The 18,999-nt window shown below is 43.5% G+C and overlaps 1 protein-coding gene across 1 annotated transcript in view; it reads left to right on the forward strand.

Annotated features, from left to right (window-relative positions):
* The window catches only part of STAB2 (stabilin 2), a 174,679-nt gene that overhangs the window by 114,572 nt on the left and 41,108 nt on the right, over positions 1 to 18,999 (forward strand). Inside the window, exons 40-50 of the mRNA XM_055394412.2 lie at positions 2,773 to 2,818; positions 3,689 to 3,765; positions 7,206 to 7,331; positions 7,931 to 8,004; positions 9,165 to 9,236; positions 11,389 to 11,508; positions 13,722 to 13,769; positions 14,708 to 14,791; positions 15,291 to 15,437; positions 16,695 to 16,835; positions 18,235 to 18,294. Coding sequence (XP_055250387.2) covers positions 2,773 to 2,818; positions 3,689 to 3,765; positions 7,206 to 7,331; positions 7,931 to 8,004; positions 9,165 to 9,236; positions 11,389 to 11,508; positions 13,722 to 13,769; positions 14,708 to 14,791; positions 15,291 to 15,437; positions 16,695 to 16,835; positions 18,235 to 18,294 — 995 coding nt within the window. The remainder of the gene's footprint in view (positions 1 to 2,772; positions 2,819 to 3,688; positions 3,766 to 7,205; positions 7,332 to 7,930; positions 8,005 to 9,164; positions 9,237 to 11,388; positions 11,509 to 13,721; positions 13,770 to 14,707; positions 14,792 to 15,290; positions 15,438 to 16,694; positions 16,836 to 18,234; positions 18,295 to 18,999) is intronic.

Below are 18,999 nucleotides of genomic sequence, written 5' to 3' on the forward strand. Positions count from 1 at the left end.
TGTCCAAGGGACTCTCAACAGTCTTCTTCAACACCACAGTTCAAAAGCATCAATTCTTTGGCGATCAGCTTTCTTTATAGTCCAACTCTCACATCCATACATGACTACTGGAAAAACCATAGCTTTGACTAGATGGTTCTTTGTTGATAAAGTAGTGTCTCTGCTTTTTAATATGCTGTCTATGTTGGTCATAACTTTTCTTCCAAGGAGCAAGCGTCTTAATTTCATGGCTGCAGTTACCATCTGCAGTGATTTTGGAGCCCAAAAATATAAAGTCTGTCACTGTTTCCATTGTTTCCCCATCTATTTCCCATGAAGTGATGGGACCAGATGCCATGATCTTAGTTTTCTGAATGTTGAGTTTTAGGCCAACTTTTTCACTCTCCTCTTTCACTTTCATCAAAAGGCTCTTCAGTTCTTCTTTATTTTCTGCCATAAGGGTGGTATCATCCTCATATCTGAGGTTATTGATATTTCTCCCAGCAATCTTGATTCCAGCTTGTGCTTCATCCAGCCCAGAATTTCTCATGATGTACTCTGAATATAAGTTAAATAAGCAGGGTGACAGTATACAGCCTTGATGTACTCCTTTCCCAATTTGGAACCAGTCTGTTATTCCATGTCCGGTTCTAACTGTTGCTTCTTGACCTGCATACAGATTTCTCAGGAATCTGGTGGTCTGGTATTCCCATCTCTTGAAGAATTTTCCACAGTTTGTTGTGATCCACACAGTCAAAGGCTTTGGTGTAGTCAATAAAACAGAAGTGGATATTTTTCTGGAACTGTCTTGCTTTTTCAACGATCCAGTGGATATTGGCAATTTGATCTCTGGTTCCTCTGCCTTTTCTAAATCCAGCTTGAACACCTGGAAGTTCATGATTCACATACTATTAAAGCCTGGCTTGGAGAATTTTAAGCATTACTTTGCTAACATGTGAGATGAGTGCAATTGTGTGGTAGTTTGAACATTCTTTGGCATTGCCTTTCTTTGGGATTGGAATAAAAACTGACCTTTTCCAGTCCTGTGGCCACTGCTGAGTTTTCCAAATTTGCTGACATATTCAATGTAGCACTTTCACAGCATTATCATTTAGGATTTGAAGTAGCTCAAGTGAAATTCCATCCCCTCCACTAGCTTTGTTCTTAGTGATGCTTCCTAAGGCCCACTTGACTTTTCATTCCAGGATGTCTGGCTCTAGGTGAGTGATCACACCATTGTGGTTATCTGGGTCATAAAGATCTTTTTTGTATAGTTCTTCTGTGTATTCTTACCACCTCTTCTTAATATCTTCTGCTTCTGTAAGGAGGGTGTAGTACAAAGCTTTTTGCCAGTTGGCACTTGCCCATTTTTCCAGCCTGGTCTCCAGTGCACAGTCTGTACAAGAAGCACAATCTGTACAAGGAGCTTAGCCTAGTAATGGAAATAAATGTTCAGTCATATTCAAAAAATTGTGATATAAGAGTGCAGAGTAAAGCGCCTCTCTACCAGACTAGATTATCATTTGTTCGCATGTAAACTCCCCACTCCCAAGTCATGTCAGATAATTGATCATTGCACTCTTCCCTCTGAGGTCAGATAGGGGCGCCACATCCTTCTCAAAAGAGCATACCATGTGGTCATCAATTAACTGAATCAAAGGTCTAGAGCAGATTTAAGAGAGGGGGACCTAAAAGGTGATTGGCATTCCAGAAACAGAACAGAAAGAGATTTCCAGACTCAAGGACTAGCACACATAAAGGCACAGAATGGCACTGCGTCCACCTAGCTCATTGGAATCTGTAAATGTTCCCTCTCACACAAAACATGACCACTGTCACAGCCAGGTCTCTGTTTCAGGACCTTCTATATCACTTGGCCAGACCTAACAAGATTTCTTTCCCAAAAGCTCTTAGCCTGAGCTACCAGCCCAGTGGGTACTTTTCCATCATCTCTAACAATTTCTTGCCGGATCCTCCCCTGCCAGGAAGTATCTGTTAGCTGGGCATCCAAGAATAAGAACATAATGTTGTTCCAGGTAATTTAGGAATTAATTCAGCAAATAGGTAGTGAGTACCTGCTGCATGCCAGGCTCTGGGCTATTTTTGCACATGCAAAACAACAACTTAATTATAATTAGGTATTTGCTTATTTGGGCTTCCCTGGTGGCTCAGCAGTAATGATGGGGGTGATGGGGGTTGTGGGTTTGATCCCTGGATTGGGAAGATCTCCTAGAGATGGAAATGGCAACCCTCCCCAGTATTCTTGCCTGGGAAATCCCATAGGTTGAGGAGCCTGGGGAGCTACAGTCCATGGGGTCACAAAAGAGTAGGACACATCTTCGTGACTAAACAACAGTAACAGAATTTGCTTATTTATATCACTCTGTAGCAAAATGATGGAGAAAAAAAGAATAAGGAACATAGAAAGTATAAATATTGGGTTGACCAAAAAATTCATTTGGGGCCTTCCATAAGCTCATACAAAAACCCACATGACTTTGTGGCCAACCCAATAAAAGGAAATTAAACCCCAGGGAGTAGTGTGCAGCCTCCCCACCTAGCATGGACCTGGCACACAGGAGACACTCCATCAGTGTATTTGACCTCCAGATTTGTCTCTGAGCTTCCTAGAAACCAAGGTAAAAGAGAATTTACGTGGTCACATAGTTCCCATGATGTGTACCAGTTAACTTGTGAGGAACTAGATCATTTCCTATCACCAAGTACTAAAAGAATATTCTTGAGTGAGATTTATTAAAGAAAGGCTGACAGCATTTGGTTCTCTTGTTTCAGAGATCACAAAAGACAACTGCAACGGGACTTGCCACACCAGTGCCAAGTAGGTGCCCTCTGGCCACCTTTGGGAGTGATGCAAAGGGGATTTTTCCTAATAGTGTGTGTCCACCAGATCCCATCTTTAGGGAAGCAGCTTCCTGAGACCATTTCTGAGGATTTATGATAGATTTAAGTACAAAACTAAAAATGAGGCCCCCATCAGTTTGCCAGATCCAGCCTTTTGAACAAGCTGCCCCCTGAGCTACATGACACGTTGGCAGAGTACCAGTTGTTACCCCCAATTCAAGCCACAGGGACCCTTTCACAGAAGCAGAGGGTGCCTGGTGGGCCTCAATTTCATCAAACCTTACTTGCAATTCACAGCCAAGCTTTCCGTCTTCATAAGTGAACTTCATATTCATAACACCCAGAGGAGCTTAATGGGTTAATTCATTAAGAGTGCAGAAGCTGGAGTTAGACTTGAATCAGCCTCTGTCGTATCCATTGATTGCATAACCTTGAGCCACTTATTTAATGCCTCTACCCCTTGGTCTCATCTGTAAAATGGGAAGAATGATAGACCTACCTGTTAGGGCTACTGGATATTGTGTAGGTTATGTGAACTAGTGTGTGAAGTATAGGTTCGAGCACATAGGATGCTCTCTGAAGATGGGCAGCTGCCCTCCATATCCTTGGACCAATGCCTCCATATACACACTCTGTTGTTTGCCTGATAAGTAACTGCAGTTTTAGCTGCCTATGGCAGAGCTGTGCTAGGGATCAACTCTCCTCCCAGGCCTTGGGAGGAACTCTGAGTACCTCATGGGGCAGGAGCTGGGATACTAGGGGGAAGGGTATTGTGAGTCCCATCCAGGCGGGAGGTGGGATGTTGTGCATTTTTTCTGCAAACACCACTTGCCCTTTCTCTTGGCAGCTGTCTTCTCAATCCGGATGGCACAGCCTTGTGCAAATGTGCAGCAGGGTTCCAGGGGAATGGGACTGTCTGCACAGGTAAGTAGAGAAGGAATCTGCTAGGTGGAGGGTAACTCAAGCTATTGAGAGATCTGTGTTTCTGCAGACTAAATGGGCAGTTGTAGGAATTCCCTGGTGGTCCTGTGGTTAAGACTTCATGCTGCCAGTGCAGGGGGTGTGGATTCGATCCCTGGTCAGGGAACTAAGATCCCACATGCCATGTGATGTGGCCAAAAATAAATAAATGGACAGCTGCTACCAAGCAGTGATGGGGAACTGGATGTGGCAGGGTAGCTGATCTCATTCAGGGGCAGGACACCTACTATTCATGGATGAGACGTGTTGGTTTTGGAACGTCTGGGGCCACTGCCCTGGTTCTCTTCTCTAAGTCTTGGCCACGATTGAAATCACCTGGAGAGCTTTAAAAATCATGGATTTGGCTGACCAAGGGTGTGGCCTGGGCATGGGGACTCTGAAATGGGACACAAGGAGGTTTGAGCCCTGGTTCTTTTTCCCACTCCCCACATGGCCTTGGGTGGTCTCTAAACTACCCTTAGCTCATTTATAAAGTAAATATAAAACTACGTCCCTTGCAGAGTGATTTGGGATGAAATGACCTCTCCACGTACAAAAACAGAATGAGACAGCTGTCAAAAACAGCCCCGATGTTAGACTCCTTGGGTTCAAATCCATGTTCTTACGGATTGTGTTACCTGGGGACAGTTGCTTGACTGCTTTTTGCATCATTTTGTCATCTGTAAGTTGTAGGTCATAAGAGAATCTTGCTCAATGGATTGTTGGATGGCAGCATGACTTAATTAATACCTGTGAACATTCCTGGCACAGAGCACTCGATAAATATGAGCTAACACTCTTATGGTGACCAATGCATATTCAGTGCTAGAAAAAAATGGAAACGGCATCATTTTCTGTTGACACTGTGTCCAGGAAGGCTTCAGTCCAGATTGTGGTGGAGCTAGACAATGATTGCACCAGTTTGCTTTCTTTTTTTAATTAATTCATTAAATTTGGGCTTGCGTTAGCTTTTTCTGGTTGTGGTGAGTGGGAGGCTACTGTCTGTGGTGCACAGGTTTCTTACTGTGGTGGCTTCTCTTGTTGCAGAGCATGGGCTGTAGCACATGCAGGCTTCAGTACTTGTGGCGCACGGGCTTAGTTGCCCTGCAGCACATGGAATCTTCCCAGAGCAGGGATTGGACCCGTGTCCCTTGCTTTATACAGCAGGTGGACTCTTAGCCACTGGATCACCAGGAAAGTCCTCACCAATTTGTGTTCTAGACCATCTGACCCTGGGGATTGTCTCAGGTGTTCCCTGAAGTAGGATGCGTTCAACATACCAGTGAAAACAGTGGAAAGACAAATAGCTGTAATGTTTCTCTTGCCCCCTGTTTTGGGGGGAGATAGCAAAATGGCAAATGTTATAAACAGTCCTGTCGTTAGACTCCCTGGGTTTAAATCTATGTTCTTATAGTGTATGTTACCTGGGGACAGCTGCTTGACTTCTCTTGGCATCATTTTGTCATCTGTAAGTTAATATAATGCTCAATATTTCTATAAAACTTTCATATACATTATCCAAACCTGTGCATAAACTTGTATGGGTGTACCCCAAATTCATACTAATTAAGTCGTTTGTCTAATGTCACACGGTGAATGCAGGGCAAGCCAGGACCCATACACACACCTTTGGACTCCAGATCTTTGATCCACTTTGAATTGATGTTTGTATACATGCCTGTGTACCCAGTTGCTTCAGTCCGTCCAACTCTTTGCAACCCTATGGGCTGTAGCCTGCCAGGCTCCTCAGCCCATGGGATTCTCCAGACAAGAATACTGGAGCAGGTTGTCATGCCCTCCTCCAGACGATCTTCCCCACCCGGGGATCAAACCCATGTCTCCTGCTTTACAGGTAGATTTTTTACAGCTGAGCCATCAGAGAAGCTCTTATGTACATATAGTGAGGTCCAAATTCATTCTTTCACATATGGATATCTAATTGTCTCAGTATCAGTTTTTGAAAAGATCATCCTTCCTGTGATGGAAATAACATATCAGAACCTTTGTAGCCAATCAGTTGACCACAGATGTTTGAGTTTATTTCTGGACTCTTAATTCCATATGGATCCTTCTGCCAGTTCCACCCTGTCTTTATTAGTGAAGCTTTGTAGTAAGTTTTGAAATTAGGGAGTGTGAGTCCTCCAACTCTGCTCTTTTTTTTAAAGGTTGTTTTGACTCTTCTGGGCGCTCTAAATTTATATACGAGTTTTAGGATAATCTTGTCAGTTTATGCAAAGAAATCAACTGGGATTTTGACAGATTGCATTTAATCTGTAGATCAGACATGGGGAGTAATGCCGCCTTAACAGCATTAATTCTTCCCATCAAGGAACATGGAAGGTCTTTCTATTATTTGGGTCATCTTTTATTTCTTTCCACAATGTTTGTAGTTTTCAGAGTGTTTTATAATTTGTTAATAGAGTCCATCTTTCGATGCTGTTGTAAGTGGAATTGTTTTCTTAATTTCATTTTCAGTTTGCTCATTGCTGTGGTCGAGAAGTAGATCCTGTGGCCTACAACATTGTGGAATTCAGTGATTTGCTCTAATTCTTCTTAGTGGATTCTTCAGAATTTTCCTTAGCACATCGTGTTATCTGCAAACAGAAATGCCTTTACATCTTTTCTAATCCGAATGCCTTTTATTTCTTTCTTGCCTAATTGCCCTGACCAGAAGCTTCATTCAACACAGTGTTGAACAGAAGCGGGAAAAGCAGACCTACTTGCCTTATTCCCAATCATGGGAGAAAGCATTTGGTCTGCCATCATTAAGCGTGATCTTCGCTGTGGGTTTTTCACAAGTGAAAAATGTCCTTTATCAGGTTGAGGAAGTTGCCTTCCATTCCTGGTCTGTGGAGCGTTTCTATCATTAACAATGTTGACTTTTGACAAAAGGCTTCGCTCCTTACGCTGGGACGACTATTTTTGCCTTTGATTCTGCTGCCATGCTCTATTCCATCAACTGACTTGAGGGCTGCTAAGCAATCTTGTATTCCTATATTAGTACCTCTCTCTTACAGTATGCAGTCACATTTATATATTTCTAAATTTGACCTGCAAGTGTTTTCTTGAGGATATTGGATCTATATTCATGAAGAATATTATTCTATAGTTTTGTGATAGCTTTGTCTGGTTTTGGCATCAGAGTGACACTGGTCTCATAGAATGCACTGTGAAGCCTTCCCTCCTCTTTCGGTTTGTAGGAGAGCACGTGAGATTTTGGTGTTTATTAACTGTTTGGTAGAATTCACCAGGGACATCTAGTGCTTTGCATTCTTTTGAATTATCTATGTTTAATCCAGTGCCTGCCATTTTGAAGTAACTTCTATTTCTCAGTCACTCAAGTAAAAACACATCAATTTTCCTCCTCCTCCTCTACTGCTCTGTGTCATCTTTCTCTTCTACAGCAATCAATGCCTGTGAGATCAGCAATGGAGGTTGCTCTGCCAAGGCTGTCTGTAAAAGAACCACCCCAGGAAGCCGGGTGTGTGTGTGCAAGGCAGGCTATACTGGCGATGGCATCGTGTGCATAGGTACGTACCACCTCTCACCTGCAATTTCCAACTGCCTTTAGTTTTGACCCCTCAGTCAAGGTGCTGTCTGATCTCTCCACTTGTTTTCCATTTACTTGTTTTCCCTTGGCTTCTTATAAGCAATTGACTAGGAAACGCTTTCACACAAAGCAGACGTCCTGCTTGCCATCAAAATGTCCTCCTAAATTGAGCATCTACTGATGATTCTTCTCTGAATCAATTACACTGTGATGGTTACAAATGTGTTTTTTTTTAATTCCTACATCTCTTCATTCATAACATGCTGAATTAGACTCCAACATTCTATTATTTCAAGCCCGTGGCTGCAAACACTCATATTCATTCATTGGAGGGACAGAGTCAAACCTGCAGATACGCCTCTGCTGGCACAGTCCCGTCCCAGAGGAGTCAGTTTTGAGAATCCACAGCCAGCACCCTCCCTGTTGGGTTATTTCAGCCACAGAGTTGCCAAGAAAACTGACTCACGCCTTGACACCTGCTCTGCTTGGTTGGTCAGCCATCCTGTGGATCCGTCAAGATGCCTTTACTTAAAAATAAGGCTTGATTCTCATGCCAGGTGTGGGATTTTTGTTTTAAAGAGATCAACCCCTGCTTGGAGAACCATGGTGGCTGCCACAGGCATGCAGAGTGCACACAGACAGGACCCAACCAGGTGAGCTCTGCCTCTCTGGGGGGCTACATTTTCCAGGAGAAAATTCCTGCAGATACAGACCCAGGCCTGAGGAAGAGGGGCTGAGAACAGACCTCTAAGGAGCAACAGGATGAAATAAACACATTAGAGGAAATTCTGGAACAATTTCCCTAGAGATCGTTGTTTTGGAAAGAGGAGGAAGGTGGGAGGATCAGGGCACAAAGGGTTTGTGGGGAAAAGGCATTTTCTACATTGGGGCTTCCCTGGCAAAATTCACCTGCAATGCAGGAGACCCCAGTTCAATTCCTGGGTCAGGAAGATCCCCTGGAGAAGGGTTAGACTACCCACTCTAGTATTCTTGGGCTTCCCTGGTAGCTCAGATGGTAAAGAATCCACCTGAAATGTGGGAGACCTGGGTTCAATCCCTGGGTTGGGAAGATACCCTGAAGGAGGGCTTGGCAACCCACTCCAGTATTCTTGCCTAGAGAATCCCTATGAACAAGAGGAGCCTGATGGGCTACAGTCCATGGGGTCACAAAGAGTCGGACACAACTGAGCGACTAATCACAGCACAGCGCAGTGGGAAGAAGTGGGCATGTGCAAATACCACATGGCTCCAGAAGCATGAAGGTCTCCAGCCATGCTCTCCTTTCCTTCAGCTTTCTTTTTTATTATTTTTTTAATTTTTTTATTGGAGGCCAATTACTTTACAATATTATATTGGTTGGTTTTGCCATACATTGACATGAATCCACCCCGGGTGTACATGTGTTCCCCTTCTTGAACCCCCCTCCCACCCAGCTTTCTGATGCCCAAAATCTTACCATCTTTCTTGGGCTTGAGCCTCTGAAATACATATACGACAGCAGAAGATAACGGTTTTAAGCCCTCTCTCGGTCACATACTCCCCAGCACTGTGACTGATGCTGTCTCCCTAGGGAGAAGGTCAGGGGAGGTGGGAGCGTGTGAGGATGCCACAGAAAGGAGAGGAGGGGTTGAGGGGCGAAAAGACTCGGGCAGGGAAGCTGGAGGCTCAGGAACCCAGACTCTGCCTCCCTCAGTCCCTGTCACACTGTGAGCAGCAGGAAACTGTGTGCATCGGAAGCTGGACAGATGATGATGGAGTGAGAGCCAGCAGGACCTGTCTGTGAAATGACCCATTCTGCCTTCTTCCTGGACAGGCCGTCTGTAACTGTTTGCCGAAGTACACTGGAGATGGGAAAGTCTGCACCCTCATCAACGTCTGCTTGACCGTGAGTACGGCCCCCTCCCTGCATCTAGGGTGCGGTGTTGAGGTGGCCTCCATCAGAGCTGCTTCTGGGCCATTTCTTCCCTGTGTCCCAGTTGCAGTGTTGGAGACACTGCCGTCCCTGCCCCCGTCTCCATGTGGCCGCACCTCTGTGTCTGGGCCTCCCCCTCTTCCAGTGAGGACGCTAGTGGACTTAAGACCCCCTGGTTAATATAGGACATCGCCTCTCCGAGATCCTTCATTGCATCTGCAAAGGCTCTTTTAACTGTAAAGAAAAAAAAAATTATAAAAAATAAATAAATAAATAAATTTTGAGAAAGTCACAAAAAAAAAATAAAAAAAAAAGAAAGAGTTTAAACAATATTAGCTATATAATGTTTAAAAATGTGTTTTACTAAAAATTTAAATCATTATAAAATAGTTTTCCAAATGTATATGTGTCGTGATAGATAAAAATATTATCTTCTTAACTATAATTGACAGCCCCTTTCAGAGATAATATTATTTGTGTGTGTAGAAGATACAAATACTAAATAAATTCAGAAGTCAAAAATAAATAAATAAATAAGGTCCCATTCACAGAGACCAGGGCTTAGGATGTGGACATAGCTTTGGGGGGACATAATTCAACCCACCCCAGAGCAGGAGGAGAAGGGGTCTCTGGCCCTGGTCACAGAGCGAGTGCATGGCAGAGACAGAACTTGAGACCCTGTCTGTCTGACTCACAGGCCACACCCTTGACCACTTCTCATGCTTGTTCCTCCACAAGGCTCTGATCCCCAGCAGAGGCCCAGTTCATACACCTTCCCTCCTCATCCATATCTCTGCCTACCTGAGAGCCTCCTGCAAGCATGAAAACAGCACAGATACTCCATAATTAAAGCCCTTTTTCTCCAGGCGAGGTCCCTACTGTCCCCCGTGATGGTCTGTCTATTTTACACCAACTGCCTTCTGGCTGGTGACTATTACTTTGCTAGGATGGATTAGAGTTTAGCCTTTAGCTGAGAAGTGTCAAACAAGATTGATGCCTTTCTAGTTAACTCCTGGGTGCTGATAAACTTCCCATTTGGCAACTCTGGACTGATCTCTTCAGGGCTGGAGATCTGCTGGGATGGACTTGCCATCTTGAGAGATGAGCACACCTCAGAGAAATTGTGGCTTTGGTTCCAGACCACCAAAATACAGGGACTATTACAATAAAGCAAGTCACAAGAGTTTTTGGTGTCCCAATACATATAAAAGTTATATTTACACTATATTGAAATCTGTTAAGTATTCAATAACATTATGTCTAAAAAATACAATGTATGTAAGCCAACCATACTTCAATTTTAAAAAGAAGATATTAACCGTTAAATAAATAAATAATGTACTGGGTTGCCCAGAAAGTTCATTTGTATTCACTTGTGACATCTTATGGAAAAGCCCAAACAAACTTTTTGGCAAACCCAATACATACCTTAATTAAAAAAACACATCATTACTAAACATTGCTAACCATCATCTGACAACACAAAGTCATCACAAGCCTCCAATCTGTAAAAATCACAGTACCTGCAAAGTTCAGTAAAATGAGGTATGCCTGTGTAAGGCTGGGTGAGTAGCTTGACTCTTACAACTTTAGGGAGATGGAACACAAATTCAGGAAAAGGGCAAATAATGCAAACCAGTCAGTTCAATTCAGTCGCTCAGTTGTGTTCAACTCTTTGCGACTCCATGGACTGCAGCACGCCAGGCTTCCCTGTCCATCACCAACTCCCGGAGCTTACTCAAACTCATGTCTGTCGAGCTGGTGGTGCCATTCAACTATCTCATCCCCTGATGTCCCCTTCTCCTCCTGCCTTCCATCTTTCCCAGCATCAGGGTCTCTTTTCCAGTGAGTCAGTTCTTCACATCAGGTGGCCAAACTATTGGAGCTTCGGCATCAGTCCTCCCAATGAATATTCAGGACTGCTTTCCCTTAGGATTGATTGGTTTGATCTTCTTGCTGTCCAAGGGACTCTCAAGAGTCTTCTCCAACACCACAGTTCAAAAGAAACCCATCAGAGAGTAAGACAAAACGTGAATGTCAATACAGAATTGCTTTCTGAGCATTGGCAGGGCTGGCAAACTAACTGGTCTGATTCCTATCCCCCACTCCTTGGAAATTTTACCAGAATAATGGCGGCTGTAGTGAATTTGCTATCTGCAACCATACTGGACAAGACGAAAGGACTTGTACTTGCAAACCAAACTACGTTGGGGATGGGTTTACCTGCCGTGGCAACATCCATCAGGTAACGCAAGGCATGTTTCTGTAAAATGAACTCACTTTCCTCCTTGTGTGAAGAATCTAAGGCACTGAGAAGGGTGCAAGAGTTTTGTTCCACATAAAACTAAAACGTGAGGGAGGTCCCTGGAGGGACCTGGAGGTCCAGTGGTTAAGACTTTGCACTTCCATCACAGGATTTGATCCCTGGTCTGGGAACTAAGATCCCACATGCCACACAGTTCAGTTCAGTCACTCAGTGATGTCTGACTCTTTGCAACCCCATGGACTGCAGCACCCCTGGCCTTCTTGTCCATCACCAACTCCTGGAGTTCACTCAAACTCATGTCCATTGAGTCAGTGATGCCATCCAACCATCTCATCCTCTGTCATCCCCTTCTCCTCCTGCCTTCAATCTTTCCCAGCATCAGGGTCTGCTCCAATGAGTCAGTTCCTTGCATCAGGTGGCCAAAGTACTGGAGTTTGAGCATCAGTCCTTCCAATGAATATTCAGGACTGATTTCCTTTAGGATGGACTAGTTAGATCTCCTTGCAGTCCAAGGGACTCTCAAAAGTCTTCTCCAACACCACAGTTCAAAAGCATCGATTCTTTGGCGATCAGCTTTCCTTATAGTCCAACTCTCACATCCATACGTGACTACTGGAAAAACCATAGCTTTGACTAGACGGACCTTTGTTGGCAAAGTAATGTCTCTGCTTTTTAATATGCTGTCTAGGTTGGTCATAACTTTTCTTCCAAGGAGCAAGCATCTTTTAATTTCATGGCTGCAATCGCCATCCGCAGTGATTTTGGAGCCCAAAAAAATAGTCTGTCACTGTTTCCTTTGTTTCCCCATCTATTTGCCATGAAGTGATGGGACCAGATGCCATGATCTTAGTTTTCTTAATGTTGAGTTTTAAGCCAACTTTTTCACTCTCCTCTTTCACTTTCATCAAGAGGTTCTTTAGTTCTTCTCTTTCTTCCATAAGGGTGGTGTCATCTGTATATCTGAGGTTATTGATGTTTCTCCTGGCAGTCTTGATTCCAACTTGTTCTTCATCCAGCCTGACATTTCTCATGATGTACTCTGCATAGAAGTTAAATAAGCAGGGTGACAATATACAGGCTTGATGTACTCCTTTCCAAATTTGGAACCAGTCTGTTGTTCCATGTCCAGTTCTACATGTTCCATGTCCACACAGCACGGCCAAAATGTAAAACAAACAAACAAAACTATGCAACATGGAAATTTTATCTTCCCACGAGAATTCACTTGATCTGGCATGCAGTGATTCAGATGAACAGTTCTCAAGTCAGAAAATGCCTGGGTATGAATTCAGCTCAGCCAGTTATTATGGTAATGTCACTTTAGGCAGATTATATCACCTCTTTGTGATGTATCTGTTTTCTAACCTTTAAAAGAAAATAATAACGGTAGCATTCCCAGCAAGTTGTTATGAGATTTCAGTGAGACAACGTATGTAGTAGGCACAGAGTACACAGTAACTCAAAGGCTGTTGTTGGTGTGTGTGTGTGTGTGAACACACCTGAGCATCTGTACTTGGTAGAGAAATGCTTGGATGTGATACCTGTAGATTTCTACCTATTATAAAGCGAACATCCTGTTATTTGGTTTAAGGAGGGACCAGAGCATTCTGGCTGATTCAAATATTCTTGTTAGTAGAGAAAATAAATCTGTCATAAAGCTATGACAGATTTTTTTTAATACTTGAACTTTCAAAAATGCTCTTAAAGCTCAGATACTTCTATAAATGGCTGAACCTTTCTGTGGTAAATCAGATGGTGACTCCAGGAAGCTTTTAGAACTCACAGCATATCCACATTGCCATTCTGAACATCAGTCGTGAGCCTACAGATGAGACTTGTTTAAGAGGCCTGCCGTGGCAGTGCATGTGTGCATGCTCAATCACTCAGTTATGTCAGACTCTTTGCGACCCCGTGGACTATAGCCCATAAGCAGGCTCCTCTGTTCATGGGATTTCCCAGGCAAGAATACTGACGTAGGTTGCCATTTCCTACTCCAAGGTATCTTCCCGACCCAGGGATCAAACCCACATCTCCTGTATTGGCAGGCAAAGTCTTTACCACTGAGCCACCTGTTAAGCCCTAAAAAGATGATAGATGCTCTCAATCTTGGAGAAATTGCCCTTTGATAACCCTATATTGTTCCTATGTTTAATTCACAGCCATTCAGTGGACCTTTTTGTCTTTGTTTCCAGGAGCTTCCCAAGAATCCAAAAACATCTCAGTTTTACTTCCAGTTGCTGGTAAGAATGCGTATGTATGTCTAACTGGAAGAACTGGGTCTCAAACCCCTGATACGGGTTAAAGATGTGAGATAAATCTATAACCTCTGGAGTAGGTAAAGATAGAAGACAGTCCTGGAACCTACATTTCTGCAATACTGTCTGTGTTGGTCATCTGTGAACTTCTCAGGCCCCAGGTGGGCAGCATGCGGGTGGAATAAAGGTTGCCCTTGCCCGTTGCACACGTGAGAATGTATTTTATGAAAAAACTGCCAGCCAACCCGTTCAGACAAGAAGCATTACTGGGGCAATCAGGTAACTCTTCGGGTGAAAATATTAAGTTAAATCTTTCTACATCTCATACATTAGAATACAGTCCAGAGATATTGAAGGAAAAAAATTAAAATCTAGAAGAGTAAAATCTAGAAGAAAATATAAGTAACCGTAGGTCCTTAGCCTTGGCAAGAATGCAGAACAGTTGAGTAAGTTGTCATATTACTTACATTTGCATTCTTATCTCAACCATAGCAAACATTTAGTGTGTGAAAGAGACACATTGGCAAAAAGTTATCTGGAGATAACAGAGATCTTGCTAGGTGGTGGGATTATGGGTAGTTATTTTCTTTTTTATACTATATTTTCAAATCTTTCATACCAGTCAACGTATGTCATTCTATAACCAGATAAAAATAAACATTATTTCCATGTCTCAGGAAGCGGGTGATTCTGAATCTAAGGCGAAATGAAACACCAGTCTCCCCATTCGGTTTTTCTCTCCCCTCTGCCATCATGTACTCTCTCTCTCTTATTTGTCTGAGCCCCTGCCTTTACTTATGTTAGGTATTGTGTTGGCCAAAAACTTCATTTGGGTTTTTCCAAATGACGGTACAAAAAAGCTCGAATGGACTTTTTGGCCAACCCAATACATGGCATGTGGCCCCCACCTGCCTTCCCCACAGGAACATTCTGTGCGAGACCTGGTTGGCCCTGGCCCCTTCACCGTCCTGGCACCTTTATCTGCAGCCTTTGATGAGGAACCCCAGGTAAGCATGAAGCTAGAGGCAGGTAGGTAGAAGAACTTTGGGACTGGAACACAGTCTTTGGGCATCACCCTGGAACCAACACAAAAGACATTTCTAAACAGGAGACTTAGAATCAGCTGGAGGTGACCAGCAATGAAAGGGATTGCCTCTCAGTGTGGGAACCCCCATCAGGAGAAGCATTCAAGTGGATTTGGGGTCACCACTAGCAGAGACTTCTAGAGGACATCCCTAAATAGGGTAGGAGGTTGGGAAAGACCAACCATTCTTAAATAATTTAAATCCTGATAGACACCCCTCCAAATAAAAAAGGAATTCTAGATTAATGGGATACAAATAGGTTCTTTTCTTGCAGAATTTATCAGACCCCTTACTGTCTAACATTCACTTGGACTCTTCATGCTGGATTAGCCATTAATATGTAATAATGTAGCAAGCATTTATTGAACGTTTCCAACCAGAGGCCTGCTAGCTCTGGCTGGAACCCTCGAATCTATTGCAGATTAAGGACTGGGACAAAGGGGGCCTGATGCCCCAGATTCTTCGGTATCATGTGATCGCCTGCCACCAGCTGCTTCTAGAAAACCTGAAATTGATCCCAAATGCTACTTCTCTCCAAGGGGAGTCACTTGTCATCTCCGTGTCTCAGGTAGAAGAAGGCACTTCAGGAAGGTGCTCATTTTCCTTGGGCCCTCGCTCTTTCCCTTTCCTTAGAGCAGTGAGAGTAATAATAACAACAACAACTAACGCATGTGGGAATGGCTGCTCTATGCCAGCTACTATCCTAAGTAGCTGATGTGTGTGTGCTAAGTCACTTCAGTCATGTCTGACTCTTTGAGACACATGGACTATAACCTGCCAGACTCCTCTGTCCATGCGATTTTCCGGGCAACAATACTGGAGTGGGTTGCCATGCCCTCCTCCAAGGGATCTTCCCACCCAAGAATCAAACCTGTGTCTCCTATGACTCCTGCATTGCAGGCGGATTCTTCATCCCTGAGCCACTGGGGATATGTGCTAACTGATTTAATCCTCAGAATCCCATAATGTAGATATTATTATTTTCCTCAGTTTAAAAGTTAGGAAACTGAACTCAGATTAAGTAACTTTTCCAAGGTCACATAGCAAGTAAATATTAATATTAGAGCTAGAATTGAAACTCAGAGGCAAGGCAGCTTCAGGTGGTCAAGAGAACTGCTTTCAGCAGAAGCTGGAGAGGGATGAAAGCTTTTATTCAAAGCCTTGACCTTGCTGATGCCTTCCGTCACCACAAAAAGAAACTCATGGTGGCTATGGAATTCATGACAAACGGGAAAAGTATGTGGTGGGGTCAGAAGGGGGGTTGCTAGAGAAGACATCTGAAAGAGAAGCCGATTTTGATCAGCTTATTCTTTCATATTGGAGAATCGCAGTGAAATAACTGTTTTGGTTAATTGTTCAGTCGCTAAGTTGTGTCTGACTCTTTGCAACCCCATGGATTGCAGCATGCCAGCTTCCCTGTCCTTCACTATCTCCCAGAGTTTGCTCAGACTCATGTCCATTGAGTCGGTGATGCCATCCAACCATCTCATCCCCTGTCACCCACTTCTCTTCCTGCCCTCCATCTTTCCCAGCATCAGGGTCTTTTCCAAGGAGTTGGCTCTTCGCATCAGGTGGCCAAAGTATTGCAGATTATTTGCTATTAACTTTTCCAGGTGAAAATTACATTCTTGACTCAGATTTTTTAATAACCGTAATTAAATATATGCTTAAGTAATTTGGATCTTCGGATTTTGCTCCCAGCTCTACTTAAACATTCACTTTCATGATGATTTAATATCTTCACAGAGTATTTTGGAAGAAGTGATTTTGTATCTATTTCTCTTTGTGCTTATTTCCTGTTTTTTTCTTTTTTGGTTGATTTCAGGACACGGTGTTGATAAATAATAAAACCAGGATCATATCCAGTGATATCATTTGTACAAACGGAATCATCCATGTCATAGACAAACTGCTGTCTCCCCAAAACTTGCTTATCACCCCTAAAGATGCCTCTGGAACGATTCTGGTGGGTGAACTCATTGTCAGATTCTCAGCATGGAGTGACTCACAAGATGTAATTTATTATCTCAATTCTGCTTTTGAGGCATTGTTCAAGACAGTTGAATGCTGCTGCTTCAGTCTCAAGTTACTATTAAAAACCTCACTGGGGCTTCCCTGGCAGTTTAGTGGTTAAGACTCTGCACTTTCACAGCAGGAGATGCTGGTTTCGATCCCTAGTCAGAGAAATAAGATCCCACAAGCCACATGTCATGCTACCCCCCAAAAAAAAAACCTCATTAATACTGTTCTTGCATGCATGCTAAGTCGCTTCAGTCATATCCAACTCTTTGCGACCCTATGGACTGTAGCCTGCCGGGCTCCTCTGTCCATGAATTCTCCAGGCAAGAATTCTGGAGTGGGTTGCCATGCCCTCCTTCAGGGGATCTTCTCAAAACAGGAATCAAGCCTGCAGTCTAGTCTCTTACGTCTCCTGCATTGGCAGGCAGGTTCTTTACCAGTAGAGTCACCTGAGAAGCCCAAGAGAAATACTATTCCTAGTCAGAAGTAAATAGGTGAAAGTCTATTTTAAATCGTTGAATGGATTTTGTAAATTATTCTTTACTTTCCACAAGGGGAGGTTGTGCATAGATTTGGAAGATAGAGAAATTACATAGATAGATGATAATGATGATGAGAGAGATTATAGATAAATAGATGATCCACAGTTAGGTAGGCATGTAGGTAGATAGACAGACGGACAGATACCATTAAAACTAAATCAGGAGTAAAACATCTTATCAACTGACAGAAAAGACACTTTCAACTTTTTTTTTACTTATTAGTAGGTTCTTCATTGCAGACAGCCGAATCCACTGTATCTCATTTAAATAAAAAAGAGTTTCTAAAGATGTTAAATATATCACCAAATCTGTTGGAAAGCAAGAGAGCCTAACTCAGATGCTACACAGCTGGGGACAAAGCAGCCGGGAACACGCATGAAGGGAGGACCCTTGACTCCCCCACAGGGATTTTCAGAACCAGCTCTGCCCATGCCCTCTGTCTCCAGCCCCATCACTAGGACACAAGAGTCTGCACACCAGATGCCTCCAGCCCTGTGACCATCAGAAGATCTAATATCCCTACTAGCAGCCACCACCTCCTCGTGTCATGTCTTTCTACCTATAAGTTTTGCACAAGCACTTCTGCTTGGGGGATCCCGTATCACATGTGGGACTCTAGCTGCAGGGCAGTCTGGGAGAATGTAGTACTTAGCCATCCGGTCCCTGTGATACGGAAAGGCAGGTGTACAACCCACAGAGCCTCCTATGCTATCTTCCCCTCGTTTTATTCAGTTGAGCTTTTGTTAAAGTGCTTTGTGAACTGTACGAATAAAAGTTTCATTCCCATTCTCACTATCTTTGCAGCAAAATCTTACGACAGTGGCCCTGAACCACGGCTACGGCAAATTTAGCAACTTGATTCAGGTAAAAGCCTAGGAGAAAAGTTGCCTCAGGGGATGTAACCTACCTAAAGAGGTTTGGTTTGTGGAGAGTTTTTTGTTTGTTATGCAGTTTTAGTTCGCAGCACTAGCCAGCTGTTGTGGGGTTTTAAGGAAGTCTAATCAAAGTCATACTCTGCCAAGCCATCCCCCAAATGTTTCCTAGCTGAGTTAGAAGTTAAAGTATTTGAGGCTAGAGTGAGGGAAAGGAATTAGGTTGCGCCCATTCCTAAAATAGGGGCTTCATGTCTGGAATGATGACCCCCTTTACTGAGATGGGGAAGCTGAGAGGCAAAAATGGGAAATCTGTGCCCATCAGACAGGCAGAAATTACATTTCAAACCACATTTTTCTGACTTCAGAGACAAGTCCCACGAATTGTGTAGAGAAACTTCTTGTTCAAAGAATTTCAGAGAATAATCAGGAAGCAGCAGGTTCTTCCACGACCTCCCCTCCACCACCTACCTCAGCAGTCTCAGGAGGTCTCTAAGAACCCTGGGATCCCCATAGCACAGACTGCAAACCTCTGTGCAGACCAGCAATTTCCAAAGGGGTCTGGGGCTTAGACTCTCTGGGGAGCTTTTTAGAAAAGGAGATCGGAAGGTGCTCATAATAAGAATCTCCAGTGGTGTTATAGACTAGTATCTTTGCCTACCCACCCCCTCCCTAAACCTTCTAGTGCCCCCACCCC

Source organism: Moschus berezovskii, chromosome 6, assembly GCF_049115385.1.
Source record: "Moschus berezovskii isolate FMDL1 chromosome 6, NW_MosBer_1.0, whole genome shotgun sequence".
Classification (NCBI taxonomy): domain Eukaryota; kingdom Metazoa; phylum Chordata; class Mammalia; order Artiodactyla; family Moschidae; genus Moschus; species Moschus berezovskii.